The 17,318-nt window shown below is 34.4% G+C and overlaps 2 protein-coding genes across 2 annotated transcripts in view; one reads left to right on the top strand and one right to left on the bottom strand.

Annotated features, from left to right (window-relative positions):
* LOC146148610 (uncharacterized) overlaps positions 1-3,729 on the bottom strand; it is a 50,553-nt gene extending 46,824 nt beyond the window's left edge. The window contains exon 1 of the mRNA XM_083387811.1: positions 713-3,729. Within this exon, the coding sequence (XP_083243937.1) occupies positions 713-841 (129 nt within the window). The 5' untranslated portion in view covers positions 842-3,729. The remainder of the gene's footprint in view (positions 1-712) is intronic.
* Positions 3,730-13,431: 9,702 nt separating this feature from the next.
* LOC146148609 (kinesin light chain-like) lies at positions 13,432-16,976 on the top strand. Its single transcript, XM_083388529.1, has one exon. The coding sequence runs from the start codon at positions 13,920-13,922 to the stop codon at positions 15,822-15,824; it is 1,905 nt and encodes a 634-aa protein (XP_083244655.1). The 5' UTR covers positions 13,432-13,919; the 3' UTR covers positions 15,825-16,976.
* Positions 16,977-17,318: the final 342 nt, after the last annotated feature.

Here is a 17,318-nt window from a genome sequence, read left to right as displayed (position 1 = left end):
AAACCGAACATGTGCATCGTTGACACTTCTGCCAGGTGACAGCTGCAAAAATCGCTTAGTTTGCAATCGTTAACTTCAGGCGAAAAAACAAACCAAGACGGTGAAATATGTGTGATTAATTGTGGTAAAATTAAATTCCACTTTTAGCAGTGCACTTTCCTACGTTTTCATGTAGAATATGCTTAAAAAGAAAAATTTTGCGATAATATCATAACTTAAAAAAGAAGACTTTAAAACGTGCACAGCAGTCACCATTATGCCACCTTTTAAGAAACTGCTTCAGTTAAAACAATGCCGTTGTTACACCAACATCGGAACATTAACTGTGCCTAACTCGATGTTGGCTTAGCGTTGTCAATACCCACATTGCTAATTAGCCAACCTGAACAAACAAAGAAAGAGAAAACTATCCTGCGTTTATGGTCAACCAAACAAAAGACGAAAAACAGCGTTTTGCTTTAAATTTTGGTTTCGCATTAGTTTGAGACATGTGATCCAATTACATTAAAAACACTGCCGTTTCAAACAATTTGTTAAACCCTGACAAAAACGAAAAGAAAATCATAACATCACTTACAAAACGGGAGTAACACAATCTAGTATTTTGTGATTTCAGCGCTTTGGCTTATTAGGTACGAACAAACACTTTGGAAATGGTATCTTCCACCAATATAATTCAAGAAAGTTACGCAAACTGTTACAATAAACTTACTGATATGAACAAAGTAGAGTTTGTTGATGTTGAAACAGAACTGCTTGATAGTTTATTTAGGGATTGGTACAACAATGGTTGTTGTAATGGTGCTTTACCACTGGACAAGGCACCTCCAACATCATTCATTATGGCAGAAGTATTGCAATAAATGGTAAAGTGATATTTGTTAATTTAACCAAAAATTAGTTTACAAAAACTAAAAAACAAAAAATGGTTGTAATGAATCAAAAGATTTTCTTGATTCGCAAACATGCAACAAGACATTTAGGCAACAATATCTAGGTGGAATGAATTACCTAAATACTAAAGAATACTGACATAAATGATATAGGTGTCTGTTTTAAAATACACTGTGTTCCTGCTGACACACAAATGTCTGGTCTTCGATCAGCACACGGCAAAAGCTTCTGGTAGGTTGACCCTTTGCCAGTTATAATTAGCTGATCCAGTTTATGATATCCGGAGCATATTACGGTTTGTGCATTTACAGCTGCGCATATCAGTTTCAATTTTACAGGTCAAAGTAGTAGAATAAGCGCCTTGATATTAAACAATATACACCAGAACCATCAGAAATATATATTTCTCCTTAAAAATAAGCATTATCAGTTTTTGTACAAAAAACAAGTATGTATAAAATTCAAAAATAGTTAAAATGTAAAATGTATATAATAGGACTGTCAATAAAACGATAAAACACCTGCAGAGTTCAGACACAGGAAATTGGTGGCACACATATGACCTTTTCTGATGACTTTTAATATTCAAATAGGGTGAATATATCTAAACATTGATGTATTCCATTGAAATAAGCTCCTAAATTATTTTTTTCAACTTTGACAGCTTCCTCGATTGACGAAACAAAATAAATATGAACACAAAACAAGACTAGTCAAGTCAGATGTGTCCACATGATTTAGATTCCTTATCCTATTTAGTTAGTATGTCATAGATCAGCTAGGGCTACTCAACTGGCCAACCAATGTCCGAATGCGGACCTTTTCGGTGTTAAATACTTACTTTTTCAACAAAACCAAATACATTACCATCAATATGCAATACAAAAAACAGCAGAAAACAGCACAATTCAAACAAGCATTATTGGCCTCACAATGCAACCAAGAAAAAAACAGAAGTGCAAGTAAAATGCAAAAACAAGTAACAGTTTCATTTTGAAGAGGTACAGGAACAAAGTGCATTTTTTTATTCTTTCTGTTCAGTCCCAGACTAACAATAATTTGCAAAACTTTATAGTTCACTTCTAATTTAACTAGAATCGTTAAATACAGATAATATGACATCTTTCAAGAGAAGAAAGTTTGTTAATGAAAATCGTTTGTTCAAGAAAGAAAGGATAGAACAGTATGCTAATATTTTTCCCACAGCCAGCGCAACTCCACTTTGCCTTTATGTAGTCAAAAAGTCTCCTTGGTGAAAACCAGCAATCTGAAACGTCATTATGAAAGCAAACATGGCAGATATGAAAAGTCGTATATAAACAAGGAACCGAAGAGAGAAAAAAATCTGCTTAAATCACAGTATGAGAGATCAACCATGATTCTTGCCAATACCATGACATCTTAAGAAAAGACAACTGAATTCTAACTGAGAATAGCTTGGATTTTAGGAAAACCCCTCATTGAAGCAGAAATTGTCACAGAATGCACAATACAGACTGTTGAGACATTGTTTGATAGTAACCAGATAAATTAGATATAGTCAGTAAAAAAAGCAGATTCTGTTGTACGATTCGACTACAATGAGAAGAGACGAAGATTTAACTGAAGATCTACTTGCACCTTGCATTTCACTATCTATTGACAACTCAACTGAAATCTCTCAACTTATGGTATTTGTAAGATATTATGACAGGACTAAGAGGGAGTACATGCAGGAATTGTTGGGTGACTGCTCTTGAAAAAAGAACACATTGAGAAGATATCTATGATGCCTTGAAAAGCATGATAGAAACAAGAAACATTAAAATGAAGTTAATTATTTCCCTAACCACACATGGAGCTCCAGCTATGGTTGGTCAAAAAATGGCCTTGTTGGACGATTACTGAAAGATAATCCCGATTTGATAAACCATTATATTATCCAAGCAGTACTGTATGCCAGCCTGGAAGACAAATATTGCAAAGTCATGGTGACATATCAACGTCCGCACTACAACATCATATTCTCAAAAATTTTCTCTATGAAAATTTATACAGATTTACTTGTACACAACAATATAAGATGGTTAAGTAAGAAAATAGTTTTGGAGAGATTTCGGTTCATTAGGGAAGAGTTTGATGAAAAATTGGAGATTGCTGGGGTTTTGACAGACATGATGTCACACCTAAGCAACTTGATCGTGAAACTGCAAGGAGAAACACACACTATCTATGTGGCCCGAAAAAACAACTTTTTTTTTGGACACATGTTGTTTTTGTCTGAATTATTTTTTTATTTTTTTTTAACATTCAATTTTTTTGTAGCTCACTTTTGTCAAGGAAAACAACATAGTTGAAACATGAAAAATTTTTTCACAACTATTAGATACCCTTCAAAAGTTGTTTCTAATATAAAATTTTTGTGCCCAAGAACTAAGGGGTGGTTTTAAGGGGGGCAAAACTGTCATTTTTTGTTAGTTTTGGTTTTAAGCACTTTTCAGAGGTAAAAAAATCAAAAAAAAATCTGATATACTTATGGATGATGGATACATGTCATACACAAGGCTAAGTAACAAAATTTTCAACCTTTGCCCTGAACTGTTCATCCGGGGGGGTCAAAAGACATTTAGGAAATTTCAATGATATATTTACAGTACAAGGAAATGACGTAAAAATCTGAAAATTTCACAAATGTTAGAGAACCATTTAAAGATAATGTTAAATAAACATTTTACCTCTTGGAAAAAGGGGAGTATTTTAGGGGGGCAAATATTAAAATTCGGCTCTTTTTGGTGTTTTGAGGTGTCTAAAAATGAAAGAAAAAATTGGTAAATAATTTTCAATTATAAAGACAAATTGTAGGTTTACTGCGCAGCAAAATTTTGACTTTCAACTCAAAATAAGTGATTTTATTGATAGTATAAAAATTTCAAAGAGAGAGATATACACTGCCTCCAGATTTAAATTTGCGGCGGTAAAATATGCTATTTTGTAAGAGCAATAAGTTAATTCACTAAGAGAAGCCTCTTTTCTAAGGCACGTCGCACGCGCCCAGTTTTACTGAGACAAGCCACTTTGCACAAAAAAGTTGCACGCGCGGGACAAAAAAGCACATAAGGAAGCCAGCCGCTTTGTCGCTTCGCGACCTGAATAAAGAAATAAAGAAAAGCGATATGAACTGAATTGAAGATTTTCTGCCGCTAGAAAGGAGTAGATAGCTGTAAAGAACTAAAACGATGACGTCACACTATTGACTTTTGTCCCCCAATTAGAGACGCATAGGGGTACAAGACAAAATTGTTAAATATTTTTTAATTATAAAGACAAGTTATAGATATGCTTCGCAACAACATCTTGCCAAAGACCACTTGCAACCTATCTTGTAAAAGTGCACCATGATCAACTAATAACACGCAACTTCGGGCCACATCTGCTTTTGCCTGCTAAAGCACCGAAACAGAAAACACAACATTGGGAGAATATGGACACTGACAAATAAAACTCGTTGAAAGAATATAGAATAACTACGGAATACCCCCCCCCCCCCCCCCCCAGGTGGTAAAATATAGCGGAACCGTGCTGTACCCCCATGGTATAATTTAGTAGAACCACACTATACCCCTGACAAGATACACAAAAACCGCACACATTGTCCAGTTTTTATTTGATCACAGCAATTCGTGCATTTTCAGAAAAAAAATTGTTATGAAATTTTCAAACATGATATTCAGAGCCAACTGGTCCATTTTTAGAGACTTTTGGAAGAAGAGTAAAGGTAAAAATGATTCTGGTACCAGATATGTCAAATTTGTTAAAAGCTGATTACAAACTTTGCAATGTGATTTGATAACTTTTCTTCGGCAAACAATTGCTACTGGTTATTGAAAACCTCTTTCTAGTAACAGACATTACAGAATTCTCAGTTGAAGCGAATGACATATGTAAATGTGTAGATGAAGCAAAAATTCAATTGGAGATTATTGAATTCCAGGAAAACATAGTAGTGAAAAAATCATTCTCTGATAATACACCAGAGAGGTTTTGGTAAAGAAAGGATTCCCAAATAATTTTCCTGCTCTAAGCAAATTAGCAATGAAAATTCTCACTATGTTTGGATCTACTTACGTTACAGCTGCAAGTCAGAGCTTTCAAACATGAACTTTAGAACGAACAAATTTGCACCACTGCCTTGGACTCGCTCTCACTACTTTACAACCAAGATTTAAAGAACTAGAAATAAAAAATGCCAATTCTCTGACTAGCTGTGACTAATAAAACAATAAATGCATTCCGCTTATTGCTTTTGCTAATACCGCCTAAACGGATTTTGTATATATATAGTTATACCGTATAACAGTTGTATGACTGTAAATCATTTCATGAAGTTATAACGGACTTAAGCAAATTTTAAACTTTTATAAGTGGACCTTTGCCAAAAACAGTTGAGTAGCCCTGTCATAGAAGGTCATACATTTACTTAGACATTCTGGCAATCAATTATTGTTAATAATTTGTGCAGTCTGGAAATTTGGTGTCCCGCTTAAGAACAGTTTTTTAAAATGACAAAATTACACGATACACAGCACATGGTTCATATGAATATGCAAAGAGCAAAAAAATTCCCAAGAGATGTTACTTTTTGTTTGTTGAGTAGTAAGCATTTTGTACCAGTCCAAAAAAGCACCCTGGAATTTTGAAAGTTTGGCAGTTATGACCATAAAAGCAAACATACAATCCATAACATTGACTATTGAGTAAAATCCATGTGGAAATGTGCAACAAATTTGAGTTTATAAGGTAAGCAAAAAATCCTGTTCCTTAAGTCTAACTTAGCATAACAGTCTTTTTGATAAATTCCATTTTCCAGGTACTGGTCTTTTCTCAGAAAACACTCTTAAGGTCTAAATCATGTATTGAGAGAAAACCGAAAAAAAGAAGATTTATGCAAAGCAGAAAATGTTTAATATTTGCAAAGATAAACATATAAAAAATAATAAAGAGGGTTACAGCAGACAATTTATTCTTGTTTTTCTAAGAACAGCACTACCTTGTTTTCTGCACATTATTGCCTAACTGCACAATTAAAGTATTTTTAAGTATAGAAACCTGTAGATTGAAGGTCGACTAATTTTAGACCAAAAAAAAAGAAATCATAGTCTGTTATTTAGACATTTTGTGTCAGAAAAACTATTTAAAAATGCTATAATTATGCCGTTTGCCTGTCTGGAAAGTATGGCATCTTGACAAGATCTATCAAGTGCACAACCAAAATATCAGGGTGACAGGTTGCACCAAAGGCAAAAAGTGCATCCCACAAGTGCAACATATGGGAAATCTTGGTGAATATTTCATATTTCGGAATGCAATTGCCATTAGGGGTGTTCAAAGTAGAATACTGAAGTTTATATTGGGCATTTTAAACCATTAAAATATAATTTCTTTGTTTTATCAAAGATGGTGGCTGCTAATTGTACATACACAAATGGCAAGTTTGGATTAAAGCCTGTAGCAGCGGAGAAACATACTGTGTTTGCTTTAAATGTAGCCATTTAAGTATGGCGTCAACGTTTTTTGTTTTAAATGTTTTAGTATTGTTTTTCATGTATTAAAAAATATACTTGTATTTTATATTCTGGATGTGTTATTCTATATTTGAAATCTAATATTCTGCCATACTTTCCCTACGTCTATACTTTTTCCACAGTTCGCCATTTGCAAAAATAATAATTTAGATGCATTCATATAAAGATGCAACAATTATATGGAATGCAGTCAGGTCCCGATTTCAAAAGGTTTAGGGCTTTAAATTCATTTTTTGTTAATGTGTTTTTCTCCGGTGAGTGCTGATTGAAAGACACTTGCCTGATTATGGTAAAACCAAGTTGTAAAAAATTCTGCCTTAAAAGAGAGTTCTTTATGAATTAAACAGTCCTGACAAAGAACAGCAGTTATAAAATTTATAGTGTTTCAAAACAACTGAAAAAAAATTAGTGTTATTTTGAGTTAATATGGGAACAAAGTTGGGGGCTGGTCTAGGAACCTACTACTTTATTTTTTTACAGTAACAAAACTAGTTGTTAAAATTGAAATTGCCAGAAATAAATAAATATGGGAGAATAAATATAATCATTTAACTTGACCCACTCAAACCCGAACCCAAACTCTGACTTGCACCCTAACCCAAATAATATTAGCAAAAGAAATCCCTTAACGAAAATATGGTAGAACCATTCTGCATTTCATGGCACTTAACGCTAATATCTCGACCAAATTTTGAGATGTGCAGGTGTGCAATTTATGTTTTTGCATACCTTAGGTTGAAAATACACCGCTGGTCTAGAATACAAGTACCACAATTAAGCTTTTTTAGATATTGAAGTACACAATGTACTAATTCCGGTGTGCACAGAAATTTGTTAAAAAAGTATCGAGTGTCACCTGCGACAGAATGCAGACTGGTTCAAGACCAGCACCCAAAGTTGTTACCTGTCCACCTGTGCTACTGTTTTAACTTCTGAAGACAGCAGCGTCAAAACAAATAATTAAACAATGAACAACTTCCTTTTAAAGATCCGACTATGAAGTAAAAATTTTGTCCAGCAGTGTGCAAAAAATCTTCTAGAGTCCTACCACACGTTCAAACAATTATAAAAGCAACGCACATACGTGGGTTAGGGTGTTGGGTATGGTTTGGGTGCGTGGGTCAAGTATTATTTTATTTGTTAATATTGCTTAACCTACCCAAACACTAACCCGCACGCCAACCCAAATAATGTTATGATTGTAGACCAGCGCCCAAATAATTTTGTTGTGGTAGGATTCCAGACCATTAACTACTTTTCTTCTAAATCTTATTTTGCAACCGTCTTAAATGGGGCACAGGTTGAGCGAAACAAATACACCTGCTTTTTATCGAGGGCGCAATTTAGTTACAGCCTTAAAGGCGCTGGTCTAGAATCCTACCACATTATTAAAACAACACGCAATATTTGAGTTAGGGTGTCGATTAGTGTTTGGGTAAGGGTGGGTCAAGTATTAATATATTCATTATTTAATAATAATACTTGACCCACCCTAACCCAAACGCTAACCCCGCACCCTAACCCAAATAATTTGCATTGTGGTAGGATTCTAGACCAGCGCCGCCTTAAATCCTATCGCAAATTTTAACATTTAAAAAAATTAGTTCTCGCAAAATTGAAAATGGAGCACAACAACATGATAGTAATAAGTGCCGTGTGCAAAAGGTTGTGACCTGAAATGCCTCTAACCGATTGGTCGAAGGAGCACGACAGAACACGATAATGATTGGTGGAAAATCCAAATAAGTTCTCATTTTTGTTTCTCTTATATGACATAAAATAACCGGATGAGATGTATGACAAAACCAGAATCACCTAAATCAATCGTGATTCTGAATATGAACTTGCCTACATGGATAGTCCTCTTGATTTTTAGTGGAAGCGAAACGCCAATTTTGGTTTGTATTGCACCAAGGTTGTGAATATAATTAGGAAAATACCGCATATGTTCGTGCTTCGTTCAAAATGTATGCTTTTTGGGCGCTGTTTTAGAATCCTACCTCATTTTCGTCCGGGGGAGTTATATTGCCAACAATATTTGGGTTGGGGTGCGAGTTAGAGTTGGAATTCAAGTAGGGCAGGTATTATTATTATATTTATTCTTCCATATTTATTTCTTCATTGCAATTTTATTTTTGATTCTAGATCATCGCCCATTTTGGCTGAATTTATAATCGTAAACGACAGTAGGCGATTGTACTCCATTGTTAAAAAATATCTATACTTAAATATGTGTGCATGCAGGATTGCCAGTTAGGATTGTTTAAAGCCGAATTTACCAATTTAGGCTTTTTTAAACCTCTTTGAATTACTTATTTTGGTTTTATTTAAAAATTTCAGTTATGTTAAAAAGGGAACAAACTAACACAAAAAGAGAAAACTTGCTTAAAAAAAGTCACAAAAAAAAAAATTGACAACAAAAAAAGAAAAAAGAAAAAAATTGAGAAAATTGCCATAAAAAGAGAAATTCAATGTGCCAGCATGGCCATTTATTGATTTTTTATTTATTTCAAGAAAAACATAGGATTGTTAGAGTTTAGTAAATTTAGGCTTTCTTTTAGATAAGTTTGGCTTTATTTATTTTGGCCATCTGGCAACCCTGTGTGCATTTGTTTGTTATTAGCATGATCATCGTTTTGTATTTATCACACATCTAAAAAAGACCATTTAAAAAAATTCGGTTTGAACAATTGCTGATATACACTGGTCCAGACTGGCAGAATCTTGCCAGCCTTCGGGTGACAAGCATTTTTGGCGTAAATTCTTCGGTTTTTTTGGTTGTGTCCCAAAACTAAAATGATGTGCTCGTCTAAGAAATGTATCAAGTTTATCAACCTTGTCATGTTTAGGCGATAAACAAGATAATTAAAAAGTAATGAAGTATGAACTAGCACAAAGTTGCGGCGAATGCGCAAACATTTTTGTGACATTAAGAAATACATATGGGGTATGCTGAAGTATGGACTGGGGGTGCACGTGTCTGCTTTTCTTACTCTAACACTGTTGCATAGATAAGCTGTTTTGGGGCGAACTCATGCACACATGCAGCTCAAAATCAGATCGAAATGCGAGAAATCAATTCTTAAAATTGGGGAGAAATTTTTTATTTGAAGTGGGAGAAATTTATAATAAAAACAGTATGTTATAATCCAAGTTAATAGAAATTGTTTTGCGAAATTAGAGTCACACAGTGGAGTGCAACATGCCATAGTATGCATAATATCTCTCGGCAGAAAGATATATTGAGAGACACAAGCATATCTAAACAAGAATGAAGTTTGCGCAAAGCGCAAAAATTTTTTTGCGTTTACGTATTTAAAACTGTCAAAAACATAGTTTAAGCCTTAGATGGAACAGCATGGCCTAGTACAGGGGTCGGCAACCTACGTCCAGCCGATGTAATTTATCTGGCCCGCCGCCTCTTTGACAAATTAGACACAAATCAATTTCACATACTTTTTTACTATTTTAACTACGTAAGTGAGAAAAATTTTCGCGCTTTGCGCGAATCATTATTCTACGTCCGGTTTGTTTACGTTTTAATGCAGTCTTTCAACTAGATCAGCGCTTCTTTACCGTTGCGTCGTGGAAGGCCGCCAACCAAGTACGTCACGAAAAATGTTACACATATATTTTTTAACATTTTTTTTATTTACGGCAATGTAATAAAACTTCCAAGAAAGTTAAAAGAAATGCCGGTATACCAAAAAAAAATTGCGCTCGGTTCGCTCGCCAGTTATGACTAGACTTAAAAAGCTTAACAAACACTGAGCTAGATCAACTTCAAATTATTTTATTACACTTTTCATTATTAGTATGGTTGACGACGTGTGAACTCGAATTTTATACCAATTAAGCGCCTTTTTTCGCACTTTGCGCCAATACTTTACTGCCTCTGTAAATGTAATTAAACACGTTTTTAAGTGCAAAAAATATCCGAGCCCTGTCTGATTCACAGTTGTTCTAATATTTCATTTCAATTATTCTTATTTATCATTTGTGCGGCCCGCAAAGACCTTTCTGGGTTTGGTATTGGCCCACGACTAGAAAAAGGTTGCCGACCCCTGGCCTAGTATATTCTTGTTATGCCCATGCGAATGTCATACCTGTCTATTTAACAGTAATGGCGACTATCATGATTGCCTATTTAACTCAATAAAGAAGTATTATCCAAATCAAGTAAAACTGCAAATACACAACAGTTCTATCGAAATTTAGTACTTTTTAAACTAATAAACAATCTATATGTCAAACTCTGGGCTTTTCCCTGCTAAACCTCGCTACGCACTTTTCTCAGAATGGAACAAAATTATTTCGCTACGCACTTTTCTCAGAATGGAACAAAATTATTTCCTGCCAATTTTATTGCATAATGTTCCTACATATTCAGCATTTTAAAATATATTGGATTGAATATGCGTAGAACAAGCACACGTTTTTTTTGGTAAATGGATCTTTTAAAAAAAAGATTAAGATTTTTCACAAATTTTATTTTCACAATTTTTTACAAATTTTTTTTTTGGACCAATTTCTTCGGTTTTCTGCCTGATTCTTCGGCTGACATAGTCTCCAAGTCGCCAGCTTTCTGCCATACTGCACTGGTCAACAAGTTTTTTCCAAGGCTTGGGATATGAGAGGAGTTTAAGGATATATCCGGGCCCCTGATTCATATAATGTATTTTGTATGTTTGAATTGGTTCCAGGTTTTAAGATATTGCAATTTTTTGGCCTGCAAGTAAACCTAGTTACAATTCTAATGGATAAAAAGTCTGTTTGGTAAATTGCTAACAAAAACACAGTTAAAACATTTGTTGACTAAAAAGTAACCCTCATACTGCCCAAAGTCTACATTTCATGACACTTCAGACAAAGATCTCCTGTGTGCAGTTATGCAATCAAGGTTTTTTGCACACAAAAGGTTGCCACAGAATGCAGACCGGCAAACTGGCATATGGTTATCTGATTTTGCAATCAAAATGCAGTTACATCCCTGTAGACTTCAACAGGACTGGTTTGCTAATATGCTATTAAACATTGATTATGTTAAGCTTTAGATCAGGGGTGGGCAATTATTTTTACTGTGGCCAGCATAGGAAACATAAAAAGGTCGGCCAGGTCGTAAATAGATCTCAAATTCATGCAATATGAGTAAGCAAAATAACCTGGTATACGTTTCGAGTTGTGCATTAATTTGCAACTTAAAAAAATGCGTCTATTTTGTATAAATGAAAACTTTAATTTAGTTTAGAAGGGGATGTGATACCTTGAGCACAGTTTTACATTCCTTGATATGTTGGGATTAATTAAGTGGTGGGGGCGTTAACCCAACAGCTCAAGGATAAAATCGGTGAAAATTTTGTACAGAACAACTTACAATGCTTTTTTTTGTGTTTTTTAATACTTACTGTTTCCGATGTTGCTTGCGATACAATAGACATATTGCAAACACAGTATCAGCCTTGGGCCTGTATTTTACCCAGGTTTGCTTTAGATCACCGGTTCCCAAACTGGGGTCCGTACAGCAGTTTCAGAGGGTCCGCAAGGAGAATAAATTTTTCAACACTAGGCTTTAGCGAATGTTTTTAAACATTAGTCTTTGTTTTGAACATTATCTGTCTTTAGTTATGCTTTATTATCCGATCATTGAGAGTGTTTTATTATGACTCTTGTGACATCATAAAGCACCTAAATTATGCTGTACTACCTGCTATCAGCATGATATGCAGTACTATGAGTTCTATTAGTATTTTTTAACCCTTTTTAATGCTTATGTAACCTATGCATTTCAATTGTTTCTGTAATTGATTTTGTGTTAAATTTGATGGCAGTGGCAGATCATGAGGAATAATAAAAGATCTGAAGTGTACCCCTAGGGACCTCCGCAAGATGTTGAAATTATATTTGCTTATTCAGGGTTGGCAATGAATTATAATTTGTACCAGTTGGGCGATTGTCTACCAAGCAGCACTCGCCCAGACAAAAATAATACTCAAAAAATGCTGACATGTCGTCTGCTAATTTCCATCCTTCCAAATTGTTTTGCCAAATTTTTTTGGTGTGTCTCTGGGGCTGCCCCCTCATAATATGGTCTTGGCTGTTATAGATAAAATTGCTCTGAAAAGGGCAAAGTAATTATTAAAATGTTTTGTTAATTGCTTGCAGAATTTGGTTGCAAAACATACTGTTTATTTCTTTTAATTCTTTTAACATGTTTTGGTGAATGTATTTAATGAACCATAAATCACAGGCAGAGTTCCTTTGAAAATTTCAAATCTTGTTTGGCTGTTTGGTAACATGTGTTTCAGTTCGCCTTAAAAAATAAATTTCATTGTGTTTCCTAAATAAATTCCATAGTGTTTGCAATTAAACAAAATGTTAGTCCATTAAAACTAGATCAATGCATTTTTCCTTCTATGCCCTAACACAAATTAGCCGAATGTAATTTAACCTAAATTTAAGTTACTTATTTCATGACAGGATTTCTAATTTTATATTTTAAGGTTGTTAGGCCACCCCTTCGTCCACGGGTGTTTTGTAACAAGTGGGTGCAGGCATTACAAGAATATGTTCAGTCCAAGGGATGTATAAAACGGCAACATTATTTATTATAGATAAAAATGGTAATATTCAGCTGTTGCTCCTATGAACTAACTACTGCCTGTACGAAAATTGTTAATTATTTTATGCTTTACCCTAATTATCCATTTAAACCAGGGATGTCCAACATTTTATTATAGTGGGCCGCATTGACACTTGAAATAATTTAAGGGGCCACAGAACCTATTACGTTTCAAGATACAGTATTGCTCTAAAGAGTTGTAACGGGCCTTTAGAGTTATATATATATATATGTTTTTACCCATACTATACAATTAGTGTGCCCCTAAAAGCTGACTGGAACATTTTAATTGGGCGTTTAAAATACTACTTGGGAGTGAAAATGACTAGCAGGCCGCACAAAAATTTCCGACGGGCCGCAATGTGGGTGCAGGTTGGACATCCCTGATTTAAACAATCTTCATTGCTGTTGATTTAGGAGATATGTTTGAAGACTTTTATTTCAAAGTTGAATAGTGGGGTTTACAGATTAACCAGTTAAGATGTCTAGAAAGAAATCTGTCTCTAGCCATTTTGTGTCTAAAAATTGAGATTCTGGTTAACAAGGTCTCCCAGTAGTATTAAATTATTGTTTTAATCATAGAGTTTGTTTTACTTTAAAGTTGTACTATTTTAAATTAGTTAAAATTGGATTCCGAACAACTTTTGTATTTGGAATATCTACTGTTTAATTTACATTTAATTTAAGAAGTGAAAAAGCTTTTATTATTTTATATACTATGTTTCCACTTGAAGTCAAGTTCATATTGGCAATCTATGATCTAAGGTCACAGCTAACATTAATTTATGCATTTTTTTATTTTATTAGTTAATCATGTCTTCTTTTTTTAGAGCTAAACGTTAGTCATGGCAAATAATATTATTTTTATGAACAGTACAGCCAATCTAAATGACATGGGTCAAGATACTGCCGATGTTCAAGACAATCGACTGTCAAATGATGACATATTGACTAACACGCGTACTGTTATGCAAGGTTTGGAGCAATTAAAAAATGAACATAATTCTATCCTGCATAGTTTGTTGGCTACTTTGAATGCCATTCGCAGGGAAAGAGATGATGACGTAAATTTAGTTGAAGAAAAATCAAATATTATAAAAAAATCTCTTGAAATGATTGAACTTGGTCTTGGCGAAGCTGAAATGATGGTTTCACTCTCCAGTCATTTAAATACATTGGAATCTGACAAACACAAGGCAAAAGCATTGATAAAGCGATTGCTTCAAGAAAACACTTGGCTACGTGATGAACTTGCAAACACACAAAACAAGTTACAAATGTCGGAGCAAAAAATTGTGCAGCTTGAAGAAGAAAAACATCACTTGGAGTTCATGAAGTCCATAAAAAAGTTTGATCTAGATGGTGACGAAAATATGGATGGAGGGCCTTCCCAAACACATGCAAGCAATGTAGATGATTTATTCAACCCAACTACAGGTGATGAAACAGGGCCTGAAGCAACCAATATGCATTCTACATCTTTAACTCAAATAAGCTCAACTGTAAGTGGAGGATATGAAATTCCTGCTCGCCTTCGGACTTTGCATAATCTTGTAATTCAATATGCCAGTCAAGGCAGGTATGAGGTTGCAGTGCCGTTGTGTAACCAAGCACTTGAAGATCTTGAGAAAACTTCTGGACATGATCATCCTGATGTTGCCACAATGTTAAATATCTTGGCTCTTGTCTATAGAGATCAAAACAAGTATAAAGAGGCAGGTAATCTTTTAAATGATGCTTTAGCTATCCGTGAAAAAACCTTGGGGCCTGATCATCCTGCAGTTGCTGCAACTTTAAACAACCTTGCAGTTTTGTATGGCAAGCGTGGTAAGTACAAGGAAGCGGAGCCATTGTGCAAACGTGCTCTGGAAATTCGAGAAACTGTGCTTGGCAAAGATCATCCTGATGTTGCCAAGCAATTAAACAACCTTGCATTGCTGTGTCAAAACCAAAGTAAATATGATGAAGTAGAAAAATATTATCAGCGTGCTTTGCAAATCTATGAAACCAATTTGGGCCCAGATGATCCGAATGTTGCAAAGACGAAGAACAATCTTGCTTCTGCATACATGAAACAGGGGAAATTTAAGCAGGCTGAAACGCTCTACAAACAAGTTTTAACACAAGCGCACGAAAAGGATTTTGGTAGCATTGATGAAAAAAATAAACCTATTTGGATGCATGCTGAAGAGAGGGAAGCATCTGCGTATGCTGGTCAGCATAAAGATACTACACCATATGCTGAATATGGAGGCTGGTACAAGGCTGCTAAAGTCGACAGCCCGACTGTTACAACCACTTTGAAAAATCTTGGTGCTCTTTATCGCAGACAGGGCAAATATGAAGCAGCACAGACATTGGAAAACTGTGCATCAAGGTCGGGAAGAATAAATTTACCTCCTGCAAAAACACCTTCAGAAAAAAAGGCTAATGAAAAAGCTCATTACAACCGAACCAATGATGGTGGCGCTGAAGTAAAAGTTGAATGGAGTGGGGATGGCAGTGGCACTTTGCGACGTAGTGGGTCATTTAACAAATTGAAAGATTCACTGAAAAGAAGCAGTCAAAGGCTTGTGAACAAGATTACTGGTGCTCCTGAAGGAGATACTGCTTCACATGCAGTATCGGGAGTGTCTAATATGAAACGTGCAACTTCTTTGGGAGTTCTTAACTCTCGCTTTGATGGCCCTCACACCGTTCAAGGCAGGATGTCTCGTTCTCAGTTAAACAAGCATGCCGAAGCACCATAATTATGATGGAGTATTGAAGATAATGAGCACTGTTGTAATTCCGTTGTATTGCCTGCGTTTTTCATATATTAAAAATGTGTGGAAGGAATTTTTACTGTTACTTCGGGATGCAACCAATTTTTCAAACTCGGGTTCCAACACAAGCCATTAACATAATAAAAAAGAGCAACACATATTAAGGAGAAATCTACATAAAAAAATGGTGTGACAGAATTTCAATTTTTGTGGTGCTTTTTCCTTAGTTTTCATATTATTAGCTAACTGCTAAAACAATATCTTTAGCAGCCTTTTATTTTAACTACTAATTTCAGCAAAATAAATTTGTATGGCAAAATTAAATAATATCTTCAACTTTCTATGTTTAAGAGGTCACAAAAATGGGACCACAATTGTATTCCTTTTAGACCAGTGTACGTTCTGTTTCTACTGCTTGCCCTTGGCAAACAAATAACAAATAATTTTTTTGTTAAGTACTAATCTTTCACTTCGGTACAACACATAACTACTATTGAACATGTAAACATGTAAAAAATATTCTTTATTTTTTGTTAGAATTACAGCAGTTTTGTTTAATGCAAAAATTTTCCTTAAAAAATACATGTTATCTCAAATTGTAAGAAAAGGTGTCCATTAACAAGTAATAACCAAAGTAGAAAAAAAACTCAATTTTAACTTTTACCTTAATTTCAAATAATTTAACCATGTCTGTGCATAGTGGTTTTAACCATAAACGTAATGCACTGTTTACAAGATGTTGGCTGTTATATTAATTATAAAAAAATATTTGTTTTCTTTGTGTGTTTAAGTGCAATTTTCCTCCTCTTAATTTACTGTGCATGTCAATATTGTCTTTTATCTTTATTCTATTTTTGTACAGTCTTGCTAAAAGGCCACTGAACAGACACCTTTTAATGGTATGTTACATAGCTTTATATGAGAATGTGGTCGTTGTTAAAACAAAGCAATGTGTATATAATAAATGTTGTCTTCTAAATAATTTATTTTGGTGCAAATTGAATGTGACGTTATTGTAAAAACAACACTGTAAACGTGCTTTATGATAAATGCACTCTAATTAATTGGATTTTAAACATCCACAGAAAATTTTAGCTTAGTCAGTTTAGTTTTATTAAAAAATAGAATTCTAAAGATTGCTGTCTCCTTTGGCGAAATGCTAAAATCTTAAGTGTAAAATAAATAAAAGCAAATTTGGCATTGACAAATATGAAAATATGAAGCTTGATTGTTACATGATTTCAAGGAAAGACAATAACTTCAGTTTTTCAGATAAAATATTTTTTTTAAATGTTGGTTAATTTATTTTTACATTTTGCTTTTATATGTTTTAATAAGGGAAACGACAACGTTGACCAAAAAAGTTCATCTGATCCATAATGTAAACAGAGTAAGAAACCGAAAGTGAAGCTGCCAAGGTCCTTACAAAGATATTGCAGGGCTAAACTGTAATTGGTTTGGAGCTGTTACTGGTTTCTG

Source organism: Ascidiella aspersa, chromosome 4, assembly GCF_963924565.1.
Source record: "Ascidiella aspersa chromosome 4, kaAscAspe10.2, whole genome shotgun sequence".
Lineage (NCBI taxonomy): Eukaryota > Metazoa > Chordata > Ascidiacea > Phlebobranchia > Ascidiidae > Ascidiella > Ascidiella aspersa.
The sequence above is the reverse complement of the archived record's forward strand: the minus strand, read 5'-3'. Positions and strand labels throughout refer to the sequence as shown.